Raw genomic sequence first — 16,833 nt, 5'->3', positions numbered from 1 at the left:
GATGCTGAGGATGCTGTGAATAGCATGTTTAGTGAGTTGGTCACACCGCAGGTAAAGGTTACTCAGGCAGGTAGGGACTGGGTGACCATCAGTCAGAGCAGTGGAAGGAAAGCAGTGCAGGGATCCCTGCGGTCATCCCCCTCCAAAACAGATACACCGTTTTGGATACTGTTGGGGGGGATGATGCATCAGGGGAAGGCAGCAGCAGCCAAGTTCATGGCACCATGGATGGCTCTGCTGCACAGGAGGGCAGGAAAAAGAGTGGGAGAGCTATAGTAGTAGGGGATTCTATTGTAAGGGGAATAGATAGACGTTTCTGCAGCCGCAATCGAGATTCCAGGATGGTATGTTGCCTCCCTGGTGCAAGGGTCAAGGATGTCTCGGAACGGCTGCAAGGCATTCTGGAGGGGGTAGGTGAACAGCCAGTTGTCGTGGTGCATGTAGGTACCAATGATATAAGTAAAAAATGGGATGAGGTCTTACAAGCTGAATTGGACCTCAAAGGTAGTAATCTCAGGATTGCTACCAGTGCCACATGCTAGTCAGAGTAGAAATAGCAAGATAGTTAAGATGAATACGTGGCTTGAGGAATGGTGCAAGAGGGAGGGATTCAAATTCCTGGAACATTGGAATGGAACCGGTTCTGGGGGAAGTGGGACCAGTACAAACCGGATGGTCTGCACCTGGTCAGGACCAGAACCAATCTCCTGGGGGGATTGTTTGCTAGTGCTGTTGGGGAGGAGTTAAACTAACATGGCAGGGGGATGGGAACCTATGCAGGGAGACAGAGGGAAATAAAATGGAGGCAGAAGCAAAAGATAGAAAGGAGAATAGTAAAAGTGGAGGGCAGAGAAACCCAAGGCAAAAAACAAAAAGGGCCACATTACAGCAAAATTCTAAAGAGGCAAAGTGTGTTAAAAAGACAAGCCTGAAGGCTCTGTGTCTCAATGCGAGGAGCATTCATAATAAAGTGGATGAATTAACTGCGCAGATAGCTGTTAACGGATATGATGTAATTGGGATTACGGAGACATGGCTCCAGGGTGACCAAGGCTGGGAACTCAATATCCAGGGGTATTCAATATTCAGGAAGGATAGACAGAAAGGAAAAGGAGGAGGGGTAGCATTGCTGGTTAAAGAGGGGATTAACGCAATAGTACATTAGCTTGGATGATGTGGAATCTGTATGGGTAGAGCTGCAGAACACCAAAGGGCAGAAAACGCTAGTGGGAGTTGTATACAGACCACCAAACAGTGGTAGTGAGGTTGGGGATGGCATCAAACAGGAAATTAGGGATGCGTGCAATAAAGGTACAGCAGTTATCATGGGTGACTATAATCTACATATAGATTGGGCTAACCAAACTGGTAGCAATACAGAGGAGGAAGATTTCCTGGAGCGTATAAGGGATGGTTTTCTAGACCAATATGTCAAGGAATCAACGAGAGAGCAGGCCATCCTAGACTGGGTCTTGTGTAATGAGAGAGGATTAATTGGCAGTCTTGTTGTGCGAGGCCCCTTGGGGAAGAGTGACCATAATATGATAGAATTCTTCATTAAGATGGAGAGTGACACATTTAAATCAGAGACTAGGGTCCTGAACTTAAAGAAAGGTAACTTCGATGGTATGAGACGTGAATTGGCTAGGATAGACTGGCAAATGATACTAAAAGGGTTGACGATGGATAGGCAGTGGCAGACATTTAAAGATCACATGGATGAACTTCAACAATTGTACATCCCTGTCTGGTGTAAAAATGAAACTGGGAAGGTGGCTCAACTGTGGCTAAAATGCAAAATTAGGGATAGTGTTAAATCAGAGGAAGAGGAATATAAATTGGCCAGCAACAGCAACAAACCTGAGGATTAGGAGAAATTTAGAGTTCAGCAGAGGAGAACAAAGGGTTTAATTATGAGGGGGAAAATAGAGTATGAGAGTAAGCTTGCAGGGAACATAAAAACTGACTGCAAAAGCGTCTATAGGTAAGTGAAGGGAAAATGATTAGTGAAGACAAATGTAGGTCCCTTGCATTCAGAATTAGGTGAATTTATAATGGGGAAACAAAGAAATGGCAGACCAATTGAACAAATACTTTAGTTCTGTCTTCACTGAGGAAGACACAAATAAACTTCCGGAAATACTAGGGGACCGAGGGTCTAGGAAGAAGGAGGAACCGAAGGAAATCCTTATTAGTGTTAGGGAAATTGATGGGATTGAAGGTCGATAAATCCCCAGGCCTTGATAGTCTGCTTCCCAGAGTATTTAAGGAAGTGGCCCTAGAAATAGTGGATGCATTGGTGGTCATTTTCCAACATTCTATAGACCCTGGATCAGTTCCTATGGATTGGAGGGTAGCTAATGTAACCCCACTTTTTAAAAAAAGTAGTGGGAGAGAAAACAAGGAATTATAGACCAGTTAGCCTGACATCGGTAATGCGGAAAATGTTGGAATCAATTATTAAAGACATAATAGTAGCGCATTTGGAAAGCAGTGACAGGATCGGTCCAAGTCAGCATAGATTTATGAAAGGGAAATCATGCTTGACAAATTTTCTAATACTTTTTGAGGATGTAACTAGTAGAGTGGACAAGCGAGAACCAGTGGATGTGGTGTATTTGGACTTTCAAAAGGCTTTTGACAAGGTCCCACACAAGAGATTAGTGTGCAAAATTAAAGCACATGGTATTGGGGGTAATGCATTGGTATGGATAGAGAACTGGTTGGCAGACAGGAAGCAAAGAGTAGGAATAAACGGGTCCTTTTAAGAATGGCAGGCAGTGACTAGTGGGGTACCGCAAGGTTCAGTGCTGAGCACCCAGCTATTTACAATATACATTAATGATTTAGATGAAAGAATTGAATGTAATATCTCCAAGTTTGCAGATGACACTAAGCTGGGTGGCAGTGTGAGTTGTGAGGAGGATGCTAAGAGGCTGCAGGGTGACTTGGATAGTTAGGTGAGTGGGCAAATGCATGGCAGATGCAGTATAATATAGATAAATATGAGATTATCCACTTCGGTGGCAAAAACAGGGAGGCAGAATATTATCTGAATGGTGACAGATTAGGAAAAGGGGAGGTGCAATGAGACCTGGGTGTCATGGTTCATCAGTCATTGAAAGTTGTCATGTAGGTACAGCAGGCGGTGAAGAAGGCAAATGGCATGTTGGCCTTCATAGCGAGAGGATTTGAGTATAGGAGCAGGGAGATCTTACTGCAGTTGTACAGGGCCTTGGTGAGGCCACACCTTGAATATTGTATACAGTTTTGGTCTCCTAATCTGAGAAAGGACATTCTTGCTATTGAGGGAGTGCGGCAAAGGTTCACCAGTCTGATTCCCGGAATGGCAGGAATGATATATGAAGAAAGACTGGATTGACTAGGCTTATATTCAATGGAATTTAGAAGAATGAGAGGGGATCTCATAGAAACATATAAAATTCTGATGGGATTGGACAGGTTAGATGCAGGAAGAATGTTCCCGTTGTTGGGGAATTCCAGAGCCAGGGGTCACCGTCTAACGATAAGGGGTAAGCCATTTAGGACCGAGATGAGGAGAAACTTCTTCACTCAGAGAATTGTGAACCTGTGGAATTCTCTACCACAGAAAGTTGTTGATGCCAGTTTGTTAGATATATTCAAAAGGGAGTTAGATGTGGCCCATGCGGCTAAAGGGATCAAAGGGTATGGAGAGAAAGCAGGAATGGGGCACTGAAGTTGTATGAGCAGCCATGATCATATTGAATGGTGCAGGCTCGAAGGGCTGAATGGCCTACTCCTGCGCCTGTTTTCTATGTTTCTGTGTTTCTGTAATAACCTAAAGTGGAAACCATTAGTTCCTGGAGATTAGTCTATCTTAAGTCCCATTATTTTCTCCATTACCATTTTTTAAACTTATATTAGACCCTCCCTTTTACTCTTTTTAAATTCCCTTGTACCGCTGGTGCTTAGTCCTCTTCCTCCACTGTGAAAACGGATACAAAGTATTAATTTAATAAGTCCGTTATTTCCTTATTATCCACTATAGTCTTGCCTGGATCTGTCTTTAATGGGCCTACATTCTCCTTTGCCATTTACTTTAACTTAATGTATTTATAAAAACTTTTGCTGTTGGCTAATCTTCAGGTGCCAATTTCCATATCTCTTTGTCTGACCATGATGCCTTTTTCCTTAACGCTTTGCAAACCTGTGATAATTGTGCAAGATTAAAATAGTTTTGATCGCAACTTTGCTTTTAATTTTTACATTAAGTTTTACATGGACCAGCATAAACATCTGAGGCATTGAACTATAGTCAGTTTAATGCTGGGAATCCAAGCCTAGGAGGAATTAGATTCGGTCTGTCTGAGCTCATTATGTAGCAGCCTTGCAGCTGGCAGAGGATGGAATCTGGGCCACATTCATTCACAGGGCTCAGAGATGAAAGGGTATAGTCCTAAGCCACTGTGCCACTCAGTCCTCCAATTCTGTTTCATACTCATCATTAGAGACATAATAGAAATTCATTGCAGTTGATATTTGAGAAAGGAAAGTGAGTGGTTCTTGAAATTTGAATAAACGTTTCTTCACTGACATAAGGACATTGGAATGTACAATACCGGAAAAGACCATTGTGGTTCATGTGGCTGGTGCCAAAGATCCCAAACTATAAATTACATACACTATGAACTCACCATGCATAATCCTAAGTATTTCTCTAATATTGCTTTTTTATATATATGCCGTCATTTCTCGATAGTCAACAATTGATTCCCACTCTATGAACCCGCAGTGATTACGATTAATGACAGTATCACATGTCAGAAAAATGGAATGCACTGCTATCAGCATCCATTGTTGGTTTGAAAATGGGATCAAATTGACCCTACTATGCTCCACAGTATCTATTGATTGCTGTACGTATGCAGCTATTGTTATGTCTAAATAAACACTGGTATTGGTGGGGTAACAACTAACTGCTTTTATTTCTGGGCCCTCTAGAATATTTAGGAATAACAAAAGCAATACGAGAGAGACCTAGGAGTGTCATTGCTACAACGTGCTTACTCCTATCAGGGGGCCCTCTAGTATCCAGTTAACATTATGCAAGTAGCATACACTTTCCCCCCTCAGAATTACATGTTGAAAATAATCATCTCCAAAAATAAGCCTGGTTAACAGCTAAAAATGTCGGCAACTGCATCTTACAATAACATTATTGAAAAAGAACCATAGCATTCTCCTGGTAGTAGGCAGGAAAAATTAGTTTTGTATTAATGGCCTCTAGTTATGCTCTTCCCCACAAATGGAAATATTTTCTCTGTATTCACTCTATCAAAACCTTTCATAATTTTAAAGACCTCTATTAGGTCACCCCTCATCCTTCTTTAAGAGAACAGAGACTCAGCTGCTTCATTTAAAAAAAAAATTAAATATACTATATTCATATAAAAATTTGCACAATACATTGGAAAGCAGTTCAGTACATTTGGATGCGGTCAGCAATTGCATACAATACATTTGGATGCTGACGGCAGTTCCGTTCAATACATTTGCTTGCTTTACATTTCGAGGTACAATTCAGTACAATCCAGGATACATTGTAATACAGTCATCAAATTACGTTACGTGTGGCACTATACGGTACACGGAATGGGTGATGGTACAGTTACATTTCTTTGCAACATACATTACTAAACAGAACTTGCATTATACATGGCACTACATAGAGACCCAGCTTATTCATCCTTTCCTGATATGTATACCTTCGCATTTCTGGTATCATCCTTGTAAATCTTCTCTGCACCCTCTCCATTGCCTCTATATCCTTTTTATAATATGGTGACCAGAACTGCACGCAATATTCTAAGTGTGATACAATTCAACGAGGTTGGTCAAGGAAGACTTTCCCTTTTGAAATCCATGCTGACTATTCATTATATTTTTGGATTCTAGATGTTCTTCTATTTTCTCCTTTTAGTAGGGATTTTTCCTACCACTGATGTTAAGCTGACTGGTCTATAACTCCCTGGACATGTTCTATCTTCCTTCTTAAATATAGGTATCACTTGAGCCATTCACCAGTCCTCTGGCACTACACCTTTTTCTAATGAATTATTAAATATGTGCAGTAATGCCTCTGCTATCTCTTCCTTATATTTTAAAATGCGTGGATGCAATCCATCTGAACCAAGGGTTTTATCCTCTTTGAGTTTGATTAGTTTATTTAATATATCCACCCTTTTAATTTTAAATGCACTTATCTCATCATCCAATGTCATGTCCACCTGTGCTAAATACCAAAGCAAAATTTCTGCCATCTTTCTATCGTTACCTGTGGTATTATCCTATCCATCCCTTAATGACCCTATTCCCATCCCAACCTTCTTTGTTTAATGACGTGCCTGGAGAATATTTTACTATTTTGTTTTGTGTTCCTTGATCATTCAATTTAATAGTTCCTCTTTGCCTTCCTAATTGTTTTTTTGACCTCTCCTAATATTTTCATTTTCTCCCTTATGCAATCCCCTGCTGTCTATGTACTTAATGTATACCTCTTTCCTTAACCTCAATTGATTTCTTGTGGCTTTATTCATCCATGGAATCTCATTAGTGTTTAGTTTGTTCTTTCCTTTTAACGGAATATATCGTTCCTGCACTCTGCTGAGCACCGTTTTAAATGTTTCCAATTGCTCCTCTACATCATTTTTGCCAATATTGTTGCCCATTTTATTTTCCCATGTTCTATTCTCAGCCCCTCAAAATTACCTATTCTCTAATCTATTACCCTGTTTTTTTTGTCATACTTATGTCCTTCTCAATTATCATCTTAAAGCATATTATATGATGGTCACTATTGCCTAGATGTTCCTCAACTTCTTTTACTTCTCTTTTCTGCTCTGGTTCATTCCCCATTATTAGCTCTAATACTAAATCCTCCCTTTTTGGGCATTTTACATATTGGGTAAGAAAGGAGTCCTGTACGCACTGTAGGAATTCAATTTTATTATCCCCTTTACCTACCTCTTCTGTCCAATTAATATTGGGGTAGTTGAAATCCCCCATGTTTATTTTATGTTTTTTTCTCATTTCCCTAATTTGTCTGCATATTTCTTCCTCCAACTACCCATGGGACCTCCTTCTCAACTTCTCCTAAATCCTGCTACCCGGCTCCCTAACAGCCACACCCTCCTTTTGCTGAACCTGCGCTTTCCTCTGGGGTATGACTGTATTCTGGATAAAACTGTCCAGAAATGTTTCCCCCTCACTTATGTGTTGTGAGTGTCTCCAACTCGCACTCCAGCTCAATGACTCTGAGCTGGTGAGATTCGAGATGGAGACATCTCCTGCAGACATGTTTGGTCGGAACAGTCTCGTTGTCCACAAACTCCCTCAAACTATGGTCCAGACACACAACCTGCTCTGCCATATCATAGTCTAGCCTTATTTTATTTATTTAATTAGTTCCTTGATCTTTGGGGATATCTTCGAGTAGGATTGACTGCGGGTGAGCTGGGACCAATAACAGAAGCAGTAGATGGTAACTTCTCGGGTTTGGGTTCAACATTGGGGCCTCAAGAGCACTGATAACATCCTGAGAAATGGGTAGTTTGTTATACATGGGAATAGGCGAAACATCTGAAGTATTAATAAATATCAGTTGTCGGCTCTTGAACCTGCTTCCTTAACTCTTGCCATCAATTTTGTTTTGTCCCCTCGCAGAAGTCACGTATTTCCTTTTTATGGATTGAAATTAAGGGCAGAAGAGTTCAAAATGACCTGGCACAGCTTGAATAATGTTTACATTTTGTAGCAGTCTGCTGCTGGCTGCCAATCACTAGCTCGCATGGAGCCGACATGTTCAAGCATATGCAAACCCCACACGTGCTCGAAAGTGAATTCCAATTGTTCTGGGGTGATCTTGAGCGGGGTCAGAGGCAGCAAGAAACGTTGATTTTTGCCAGCAAACGGTAGCTCATGGACAGAGCTCAGTAGATGCTTTTTGACATCAAATGCTAATGGTTGGCATGTGTGGAAAACAATAAGAAGAATGGGAAGTTATTTTGAAAATATACAGAAGAAAAATGCTGAGAAAGAGCAAGTAAAGAGGCTTGTGGAGAGAGGTTTTGATACCTTTGCAGAAGTTGGCGCTTCTCTAGTTAATATTTTCCAAACAACTGGTTAATATGGTAAGAGGTCATAGTTTGGCTCATAGTGTGAAAGAACTTTCATGTGTTCAGGGAATGACATACCTCGTTTAAGAATGCTCATTTTGGATTAAATATAAATGTTTATATTCTCATTTTATTAAGTGATTATATAGTGCACAGTAATTGAATACAAAGTTAATCAAGTACTGCTATTATGTGAAAATGACTGGTTGAAATCTGTTTTATGTGCCTTGCCAGGCTTGTGGTTTCACATTTTATTTTGTTTCAGTTACTTTAATTATTGGGCTTACCATTCAACAAATAGTTTCTTAATTCCTCAGCCAGCTGTTGCATGAGACATCAGACAGAAGTCGTTTTACATTTGAAATTGCTCCATTTCGGTGAGAACTGGCTGCAGAAATCACTCTCTGATTAAATAACGCAGTGCCTGTACTTTTGGCTTGTTCTTAAATTATAAAATGACCTTCGTCCTATGTGCATAACCAATATTAAATCTCAGTTCAACGGCGGAATGGGAAAGTTCTTTTCTGCACTTTGTAAACGTGATGGCAATATTTTCACAATCTGCAAATATTAAAGCGCCATCATTGTGCATTGCGAGTGTTTCTGGAACAGTTTACTCTGAAAGTCAAGAATCACCGCTATTCCTCGGGGAGCAAAGTTGTACTGCAGCAGATGCTGTAGCTGCCTTTGTTTCAGAAATGAAATCAGAAAATACATTTACACGTGTTTACATGTATCTTGACTCAGTTGGCAGCACGTTTATCGTAACTATATATAATGTAATTCATTCTATGTTGGCACTTTGCGATGTTTCTGGGGGATAGGAACTACATAAATGTATGTTCTCTCCTGCATATTGGGTTTAGTCAGTTTGCATCGCATTTGTACAACACTTCATACACTGGTATCTGCATTGAGGGTGCGGGGAAGGTTTGGATGTCCTTGTCACTGAGGGGTTGTAATGGAAAGTTGGCCACGGCTTTATGGGGGAGCAAGAAAGTAGATGAAGTTCTGAGTAGGATTAACTCCCCCTTCCCCCTGATCTGGGTTTTATAGGCAGGGTGCAGCTCTCTTTCCTTGCTCCCATTGTCCTGACCTACCTCTCCATTATACAAATGTTATGTATGTAATAACGCGATAGACTGAATACTGTAAACTAACACAGGTACAAACCTGGCTCTGCTTTATTAGGGCCCAAAGTGATTACATTACATGATGGCTTGCCTTTTGTACCCGGGCCGCACACTCGTGTGTACAGCCCAATGAGCTCCGACAGTGGTGCCACCTGGTGGCTAGTAACCCCAAGCATACATACATGACAACAATAGTACAGGGATGCCAGCAGTATCTGCACTCCGGCAAGCAAGATAATAGTTCAGGGTGCATTACGCTTTAAAGCCAATTCTTCCTAGATTGAGGTTCAGACTGTTCGATGCTGGGAATGAGTTTCTGCCCTCTGTTGGAACATAAGTATGATAAAGGATGAGAAAAGGATATTTTGCCAATTAGAGGCATCCTTCTACTGCCCTTGCTTTCCCATTCCAATGTCTAATGATTTTGACTGTACCTAGTGCTGAGTGTATCCTTCTGGTGGCAGTTGCTCCAATACTAGATTTTGACACTAGGGGAATCAAGTGACATGGGGATGGGGTGGGAAGGTGGAGTTCAGGCAGAAGGTCAGCCACAATCTTATTGAATGCAGGAGCAGGCTTGAAAGGCTGAATGGCCTACTCCTGCTCACATTTCTTATGTTCTTATTTTCTAATTAGGATGGAAATGGGCTTGTGGGTGACAAAAGATCATACTTGAACCTTTCATGTAAGACCTGGCATATTATGGGGATGGTCCTTTTTTGCTAGGTTCCGAATGCACTTAGTGTGTGTATCTGAAAATTTCCTATTTTGTCAGAGTGACTCCTCAGCTGTAGCTCTCTTCAGTAACCTGCAGGTGGTATACCAAGTTATGAGGGATAATGCTGTTGTGAAGTGCTTCCAACGTTTTCCTAGGTTGGGAAAAGGCAGCTCACCACTACCTTAAGGGAATGGGCAATAAATGCTGGCCTTGTCAGCGACGCCCACATCTTGTGAACTAATAATAGAAAGGAATTTTTAGGAGGTGTTGTTCCAAGAAGCAATTACTAGGGTATAGCTGACATCACTGGTGCATTGGTGGCCATTTTCCAAAATTCCATGGACTCTGGATCAGTTCCTATGGATTGGAGGGTAACTAATGTAACCCCACTTTTTAAAAAAGGAGGGAGAGAGAAAACACAGAATTATAGACAGGTTAGTCTGATGTGGATAGAGAACTGGTTGGCAGACAAGAAGCAAAGAGTGGGAATAAATGGGTCCTTTTCAGAATGGCAGGCAGTGACTAGTGGGGTACCGCAAGGTTCAGTGCTGGGACCCCAGCTATTTACAATATACATTAATGATTTAGACAAAGGAATTGAATGTATTATCTCCAAGTTTACAGATTGACACAAAGCTGGGTGGCAGTGTGAGCAATGAGGATGATGCTAAGAGGCTGCAGGGTGACTTGGACAGGTTAGGTGAATGGGCAAATGCATGGCAGATGCAGTATAATGCAGATAAGTGTGAGGTTATCCACTTTGGTGGCAAAAACAGGAAGGCAGATTATTATCTGAATGGTGACAGATTAGTAAAAGTGGAGGTGCAACGAGACCTGGGTGTCATGGTACATCAGTCATTGAAATTAGGCATGCAGGTACAGCAGGCAGTAAAGAAGGCACATGGCATGTTGGCCTTTATAGCGAGAGGATTTGAGTATAGGAGCAGGGAGATCTTAATGCAGTTGTACAAGGCCTTGGTGAGATCACACCTTGAGTATTGTGTGCAGTTTTGATCTACTAATCTGAGGAAGGACATTCTTGCTATTGAGGGAGTGCAGCGAAGATTCACCAGACTGATTCCCAGGATGGCATGACTGACCTATGAAGAAAGACTGGATCGACTAGGTTTATATTTACTGGAATTTAGAAGAATGAGAGGGGATCTCATAGAAGCATATAAAATTCTGATGGGATTGGACAGATTAGATGCAGGAAGAATGTACCCGTTGTTGGGGAATTCCAGAGCCAGGGGTCACCGTCTAACGATAAGGGGTAAGCCATTTAGGACTGAGATGAGGAGAAACTTCTTCACTCAGAGAATTGTGAACCTGTGGAATTCTCTACCACAGAAAGTTGTTGATGCCAGTTTGTTAGATATATTCAAAAGGAAGTTAGATGTGGCCCTTGCGGCTAAAGGGATCAGGGGGTATGGAGAGAAGGCAGGAGCGGGGTACTGAAGTTGCATGATCAGCCATGATCATATTGAATGGTGGTGCAGTCTCGAAGGCCCGAATGGACTAATCCCGCACCTATTTTCTATGTTTTTATCACCCTATATTTGCGGAGCTACATATACTTCAGGTGTATGTGTGTATTTTTAGGCCTGCTTTACATTATAGCTTTGATGTCTGTATATTCAACTTAACCCCAAAATTGCCTACCAGGACCATTGATAACATTATCTCACCATTTGCTTTGATGGCAATGGCTGTTGCTGAGGTACATTTCCACTGGTGCTAACAGCCCTTTGGTACCTTCCCACAGTCGCCATTTGAGTGTCAGAGGGTGGAAGAGGCAAGAGCATGGCAGGGAGTTGGGGAGGTGGCGGGGCAGTTACATCCAGCCTTGTCTTCACCTGATATCTGTACCCATGCAGTTTTCAGCAAGGGTCACTGACTAGCAATCAGGAGAGGCAATTCTGGGCATTATTTCTCCTTCTAGAACTAGGGGCCACAGTCTCAGACTAAGGGGTTGGCCATTTAGGACTGAGATGAGGAGAAATTTCTTCACTCAAAGGGTTGTGAATCTTTGAAATTCTCTACTCCACAAAGTGCTGTGGATGCTCAGTCATTGAGTTTTTCAGGACTGAGGTTGATGGATTTTGACATTAAGGGAATCAAGTGATATGGGAATGGTGTGGGAAGGTGGAGTTGAGGTAGATCAGCCACAATCTTATTGAATAGAGGAGCAGGCTTGAAGGGCTGAATGGCCTACTCCTGCTCCCATTTCTTTTGTTCTAATGTTCTAATTAGGATTAGATGGGCTTGTGAGTGACAAAAGATCATCTTTCAACCTTTCATGTAAGATCTGGCATATTATGGGGATGGTCCTCTTGCTAGGTTCTGAATGCACTGTTAGGTGTGTATCTGAAAATACCCTATTTTGCCAGAGTGACTCCTCAGCTGAAGCTCTTTTCAGTGACATCCTTATCTGCATTCCAGCTAGGGAATGGAAGATATGTTTCTGGTCTGCATGGGTCAGTACCACACCAGGCTGTGCAATCATCTACTAAGGCACCACAAGAAAATTCTTTTTTTAATCTTCACATAGTTGCGTTATTGGCAGTACAGTTAAGTTTATGGGCCCAATTTTCCCCAGCCCCTTTTTTCGGCGCACTTGCCCTAAATGCGCCGACTTTGCGCGCTGGAAACCGCGCCGAAAAAAAAGTGGCCCCATCCTGCCCACTCTGCCGAGTCTCCCGTGTCCTAGTGAGGCGTACATAGTGCAGTGGGGGGCGGAGCAACGGCCCAGCGCAGAAAACATTGGCGGCAGCTGTCCGCATGTGCAGTGGAGTCTGCGCGCATGCTCCTTGCCCTCCCAGCATGTCCTGCAGGCTGTGAGCAGGACCCGATGCTCGCAGCCCCTATCCCTGGCCGAAGGGACGCCCCGATGTTCGCCCGGTGAGTGGGGAATATCCTGCAGTGTTTATTTAGGGTCGCTCAGAGTTGTCAGAAACTGAGTGCAAAAGTTGGGAATTTGGTAAGTAGGAATTCGGTGCAGAGAGGGGAAGGAGATTCTGTTTCTTGGCTTCAAAACTTTTAGTGGTTCATGTTACATATTTAAATATTTCATATAATCTACCTATAACTTAAACTAGATCAAGTAATGAGTTAAAAAACTAAGCGCTAAGTTGATTAAATAGATGTTGAAAGGTTGTTTCCCCTGGCTGAGATTATCCACTTTGGACCCAAGAAAGATAGATCAGAATAAATAATGTGAAGCTCAGAACTGTGGTTCTTTAAATGTACTAACCTGCGTCGACTTCTTAACTGCCCGCAATGTTTTTCAGAGCTGGCCACATACGCTGATCTAAGTCGATTTGGAGTAAGTTTTAGCTGGCCAAAGTGGCATAAATGGCCAAAACTCAACTAAAAAAAATTGTTCCTAACTGAGTTACTCTGGAGCAAGTTTATTGGGGAAAATGGCGTTTTTTAACTTACGCCAGAAAAACCAACTTACTCCAAAAAATATTGGTGCAAGTCATGGTCAAAATTGGACCCTATGTTTGGTAGCACTGACCCAACAGCCATTTTGTTTTGTTGATTTAAAAAGAAAAGAGGTAAATGAGGGACCCGCACATCGAAGAGTTACCAATCTGAAAATTATATCTGTGCAGGCAAATCCACGAAGCTATCATTTTCTTTTTGTAATGACCAAGTTGGAACTTTTTGATTTTGGTCATTTGCTCCAAAAAGCAATTACGAAAAAAAAACCTTTTGCTTTGCTTTTGAAATGTTCAGTCAGTCAATAACAGATCCTCCAGTGGTTCAGAGTTATTGTTAGCACCACCAACAACAACAGACATCTGTAACTGCATAAAAATATTTGTGAAAATTGAAGACTGTCTAACGATTCAGGTAGAAATAATGCAGCTGTCTTGACCTGGCAGACCGAGGCCACTGTGCACTGGGTGGTACTGATCATCCAAGGCCGATAAGTAAGAGGCAGGAAGGCTCGAGTGTTGAAATGGTTAATCAAAGTCTTCTACATGAAAACCCTCTTGAGAAAGATCATGATTGTGAAGACTTGCTCTCTGCTGTGTGAAGCTTGGCAAAGCCAGTTAGTAACATAGCTGCCATGTCAACGCTCATCCCTTTATCTCAAAGAGATAGATTTACCAGCCTTTCCATTAGTTCTGCTTCCCCTCGTCCATCTTTGCATTCTTTCAAAATGTATGCTCTTTCCTTACATTGTGTCTGTCATTGTTGGCTTAATCGTAAAGAAAGGCCGAAAAGATTAAGTTTCATCACTATTTGTTTTCATACCCTGTCAGGTTTTTTTTTTAAGTTATCTTCTTCCATGTACTGCTCTGTGAATGGAGCTCTCAATGAGTTATTTCTGCAGCCTGTGCTGGGAAAATGCAACAAATTGCAGAGCACCAACTAGCCACATACTCACAAGGGCTGAAATCCATCTGGCCTGCAATTAACTCCTGTCGCATTTCTTGCCGTCAACTATCTCTTCACGAGCCAGAGGAGATAAAATTCTGCCTCGCTGTCCCGCTCTGGGACTGAAACAGTATCTATAGCCCATCAGAATAACTGCACTGCTTCTAACTGCCGCCTTGTCATTCTGCTGTTTTTTTTCACTCCAGGAGCTGTAGGCATCTCCTAAGTGGCTCCGGAGGCTTTTGCACCACTTCTCATGGGAGAGGATTTATTTCCACCTCCTGGCTGTGAAGAGCAGACAACTATCTCCTATGAAATAAAATCCAGAGGTTCGTAACAGTTTACTCAGCATGTATCATTACTTTGAGTTTAGCTTAGCAAATGCATTAATTGTCATGTTTGAATATTGTGAGATGTCACAGCAATATATGGTACTAATTTTTAAAAAACATGATGAATTGTAATTATCATCATCGAACAAGGATGACTTGTTTCCATACGAGTTCACAGATGTTTCAATGAAGGACCCGATATTCCAGTCCTGAACTCCAATTGAAGGGGTGGAAGATGCCTGTGCATGGATTTTTTTAACGTGTGGTGACCATTGCACCACACGGGCTTGACAGAGCTAGGCCTTTATCCAGTGGCAAAGGTTAACCAGGATGACTGGAGACCTGCTCTGCTGCACGGACCTAGTGCGCACACATATCACAGTGTGGGCTGGCCCGTGCTGCCCCTGGGCCCTCGGCTCTTCTGGGCCCCATACTCTCATCTGTCACTCCTCCGCCACGATCTCTCGCCGCTCCTCCGCCACGATCTCTCGCCGCTCTATCCGCCACGATCTCTCGCCGCTCCTTCGGCACGATCTCTCACCGCTCCTCCGCCCCAACCTTCCTGCTCCTCCGCTGTACCTGGGCTCCGCCGATGTTCCTGCCCACGCTCCAAACGGCGACCTAGGTTTTGATGATGTCACCCCGTGGCCCACCTCGAAATCGATGCACACTTGGAGCAGCTCACGCTGGAAGTTGCAGTGTCATGTCTTTTATAGCCTGACCTGCGGAGGTGTTCTCTCGTAGGTCGGGGGCCACAATGTTTGAGTAAACAGTTGCAATTGTAATTATACCTTCATAATGTAACACACAATAATCCCAGTAACGTTGATTGATCAGAAGAGACTGGAGGCAAAAATGTTTCTTTTTAATTAGCCAGCAAAGGTTTAGTTACTCAAATTAACGAGCCTGAGATTCATGGCCTCATATTTTCCCGACTGAACTAATGGACTTTTTGGAAGTTTCTGTTACTACAACAGAAAAAGTCTTAATTACTGGTATTTTGTGCTATTGTGGTTAATAGCATTCTGTAGTAATGTCTTAAAACTGTCCTTGTACTTCGTGAAAACTTGCATTGCCGCAATACCTGGTCAGTGCTTCAAACAACAATTGACTAGCACAGTCTCCTTTTATAATTCCTCTATTTCTGGAAACCTTGAGAAATAAATTGAGGATTAAATCAAATATACTACCGATGGATTTGAATAAAGGATAGAATGGAATGAAATACCTGTATATGGAGTGGAAGGAATGAGGGAAAGAAATGAATGACAAAATGAAAAACACTAGATGGTGAAGTGTAATTGATTGAATGTTGGAGGGGATCAAATGAGTGAAATGAGCAATATCATTTAATGTGCAATGGAGTCTGAATTTAGGTTTTTAAAAAAACAGAAATTTGTATCAGCATATAGTGGATTCAGTTGTTCCTTTTTATGCCATGATGCAGCACAAGGTAGCAGAAGCGTGAGATTTACTGCATGCTGCTGAGTGCTCCATCTTGGCTGCCTCACTGCTCGAAGGTATACCGTTCTTTTAGCGGTTTCTTACCTCTGAGTCAGAAGGTTGTGGGTTCAAGTCCCACTCTAGAGACTTGAGCACATAAATCTAGGCTGACACTCCAGTGCAGTGCTGAGGGAGCGCTGCACTGTCGGAGGTGCTGTCTTTCAGATGAAATGTTAAACCGAGGCCCTGTCTGCTCTCGGGTGGATGTAAAAAATCCCATGGCACTATTATAAGACGAACAGGGGAATTCTCCCCGATGTACTGGCCAATATTTATCTCTGAACCAACATCACTAAAACAGCTTATCTGGTCATTATTACATTGCTGTATGTGGGACCTTGCTATGTACAATTAGGCTATTGCATTTCCTATATTACAACAGTGACTACACTTCAAAACTACTTCATTGGCTGAGTTCATGAAAAGTGCAATATAAATGCAAATTATTTCTTTCTTTTCCTTTTCCTTTTATTTCATTTCTTTCTTTCAGTTGGTATGGTCTGGTGTTAACATAGAAATATAGAAAGTAGATGCAGGAGTAGGCCATTCGGTTCTTCGAGCCTGCACCACCATGCAATATAATCATGGCTGATCATGCATTT

General features: G+C 42.1%; 1 protein-coding gene across 4 annotated transcripts in view; it reads left to right on the top strand.

The window, feature by feature from the left end:
* Window positions 1-16,833, top strand: part of lypd6 (LY6/PLAUR domain containing 6) — a 404,421-nt gene that overhangs the window by 254,015 nt on the left and 133,573 nt on the right. For 3 of the 4 annotated variants that reach the window (XM_070874415.1, XM_070874414.1, XM_070874417.1), the window contains exon 2: window positions 14,603-14,725. In XM_070874415.1, coding sequence (XP_070730516.1) covers window positions 14,653-14,725 — 73 coding nt within the window. In that variant the 5' untranslated portion in view covers window positions 14,603-14,652. Of the gene's footprint in view, window positions 1-14,602; window positions 14,726-16,833 lie in introns of those variants that run through there. The other variant, XM_070874413.1, reaches the window with a different exon arrangement.

Source organism: Pristiophorus japonicus, chromosome 3 (assembly GCF_044704955.1).
Source record: "Pristiophorus japonicus isolate sPriJap1 chromosome 3, sPriJap1.hap1, whole genome shotgun sequence".
Lineage (NCBI taxonomy): Eukaryota > Metazoa > Chordata > Chondrichthyes > Pristiophoridae > Pristiophorus > Pristiophorus japonicus.
Note: the sequence above shows the minus strand (reverse complement) of the source record. Positions and strands in the feature narration are given on the sequence as shown.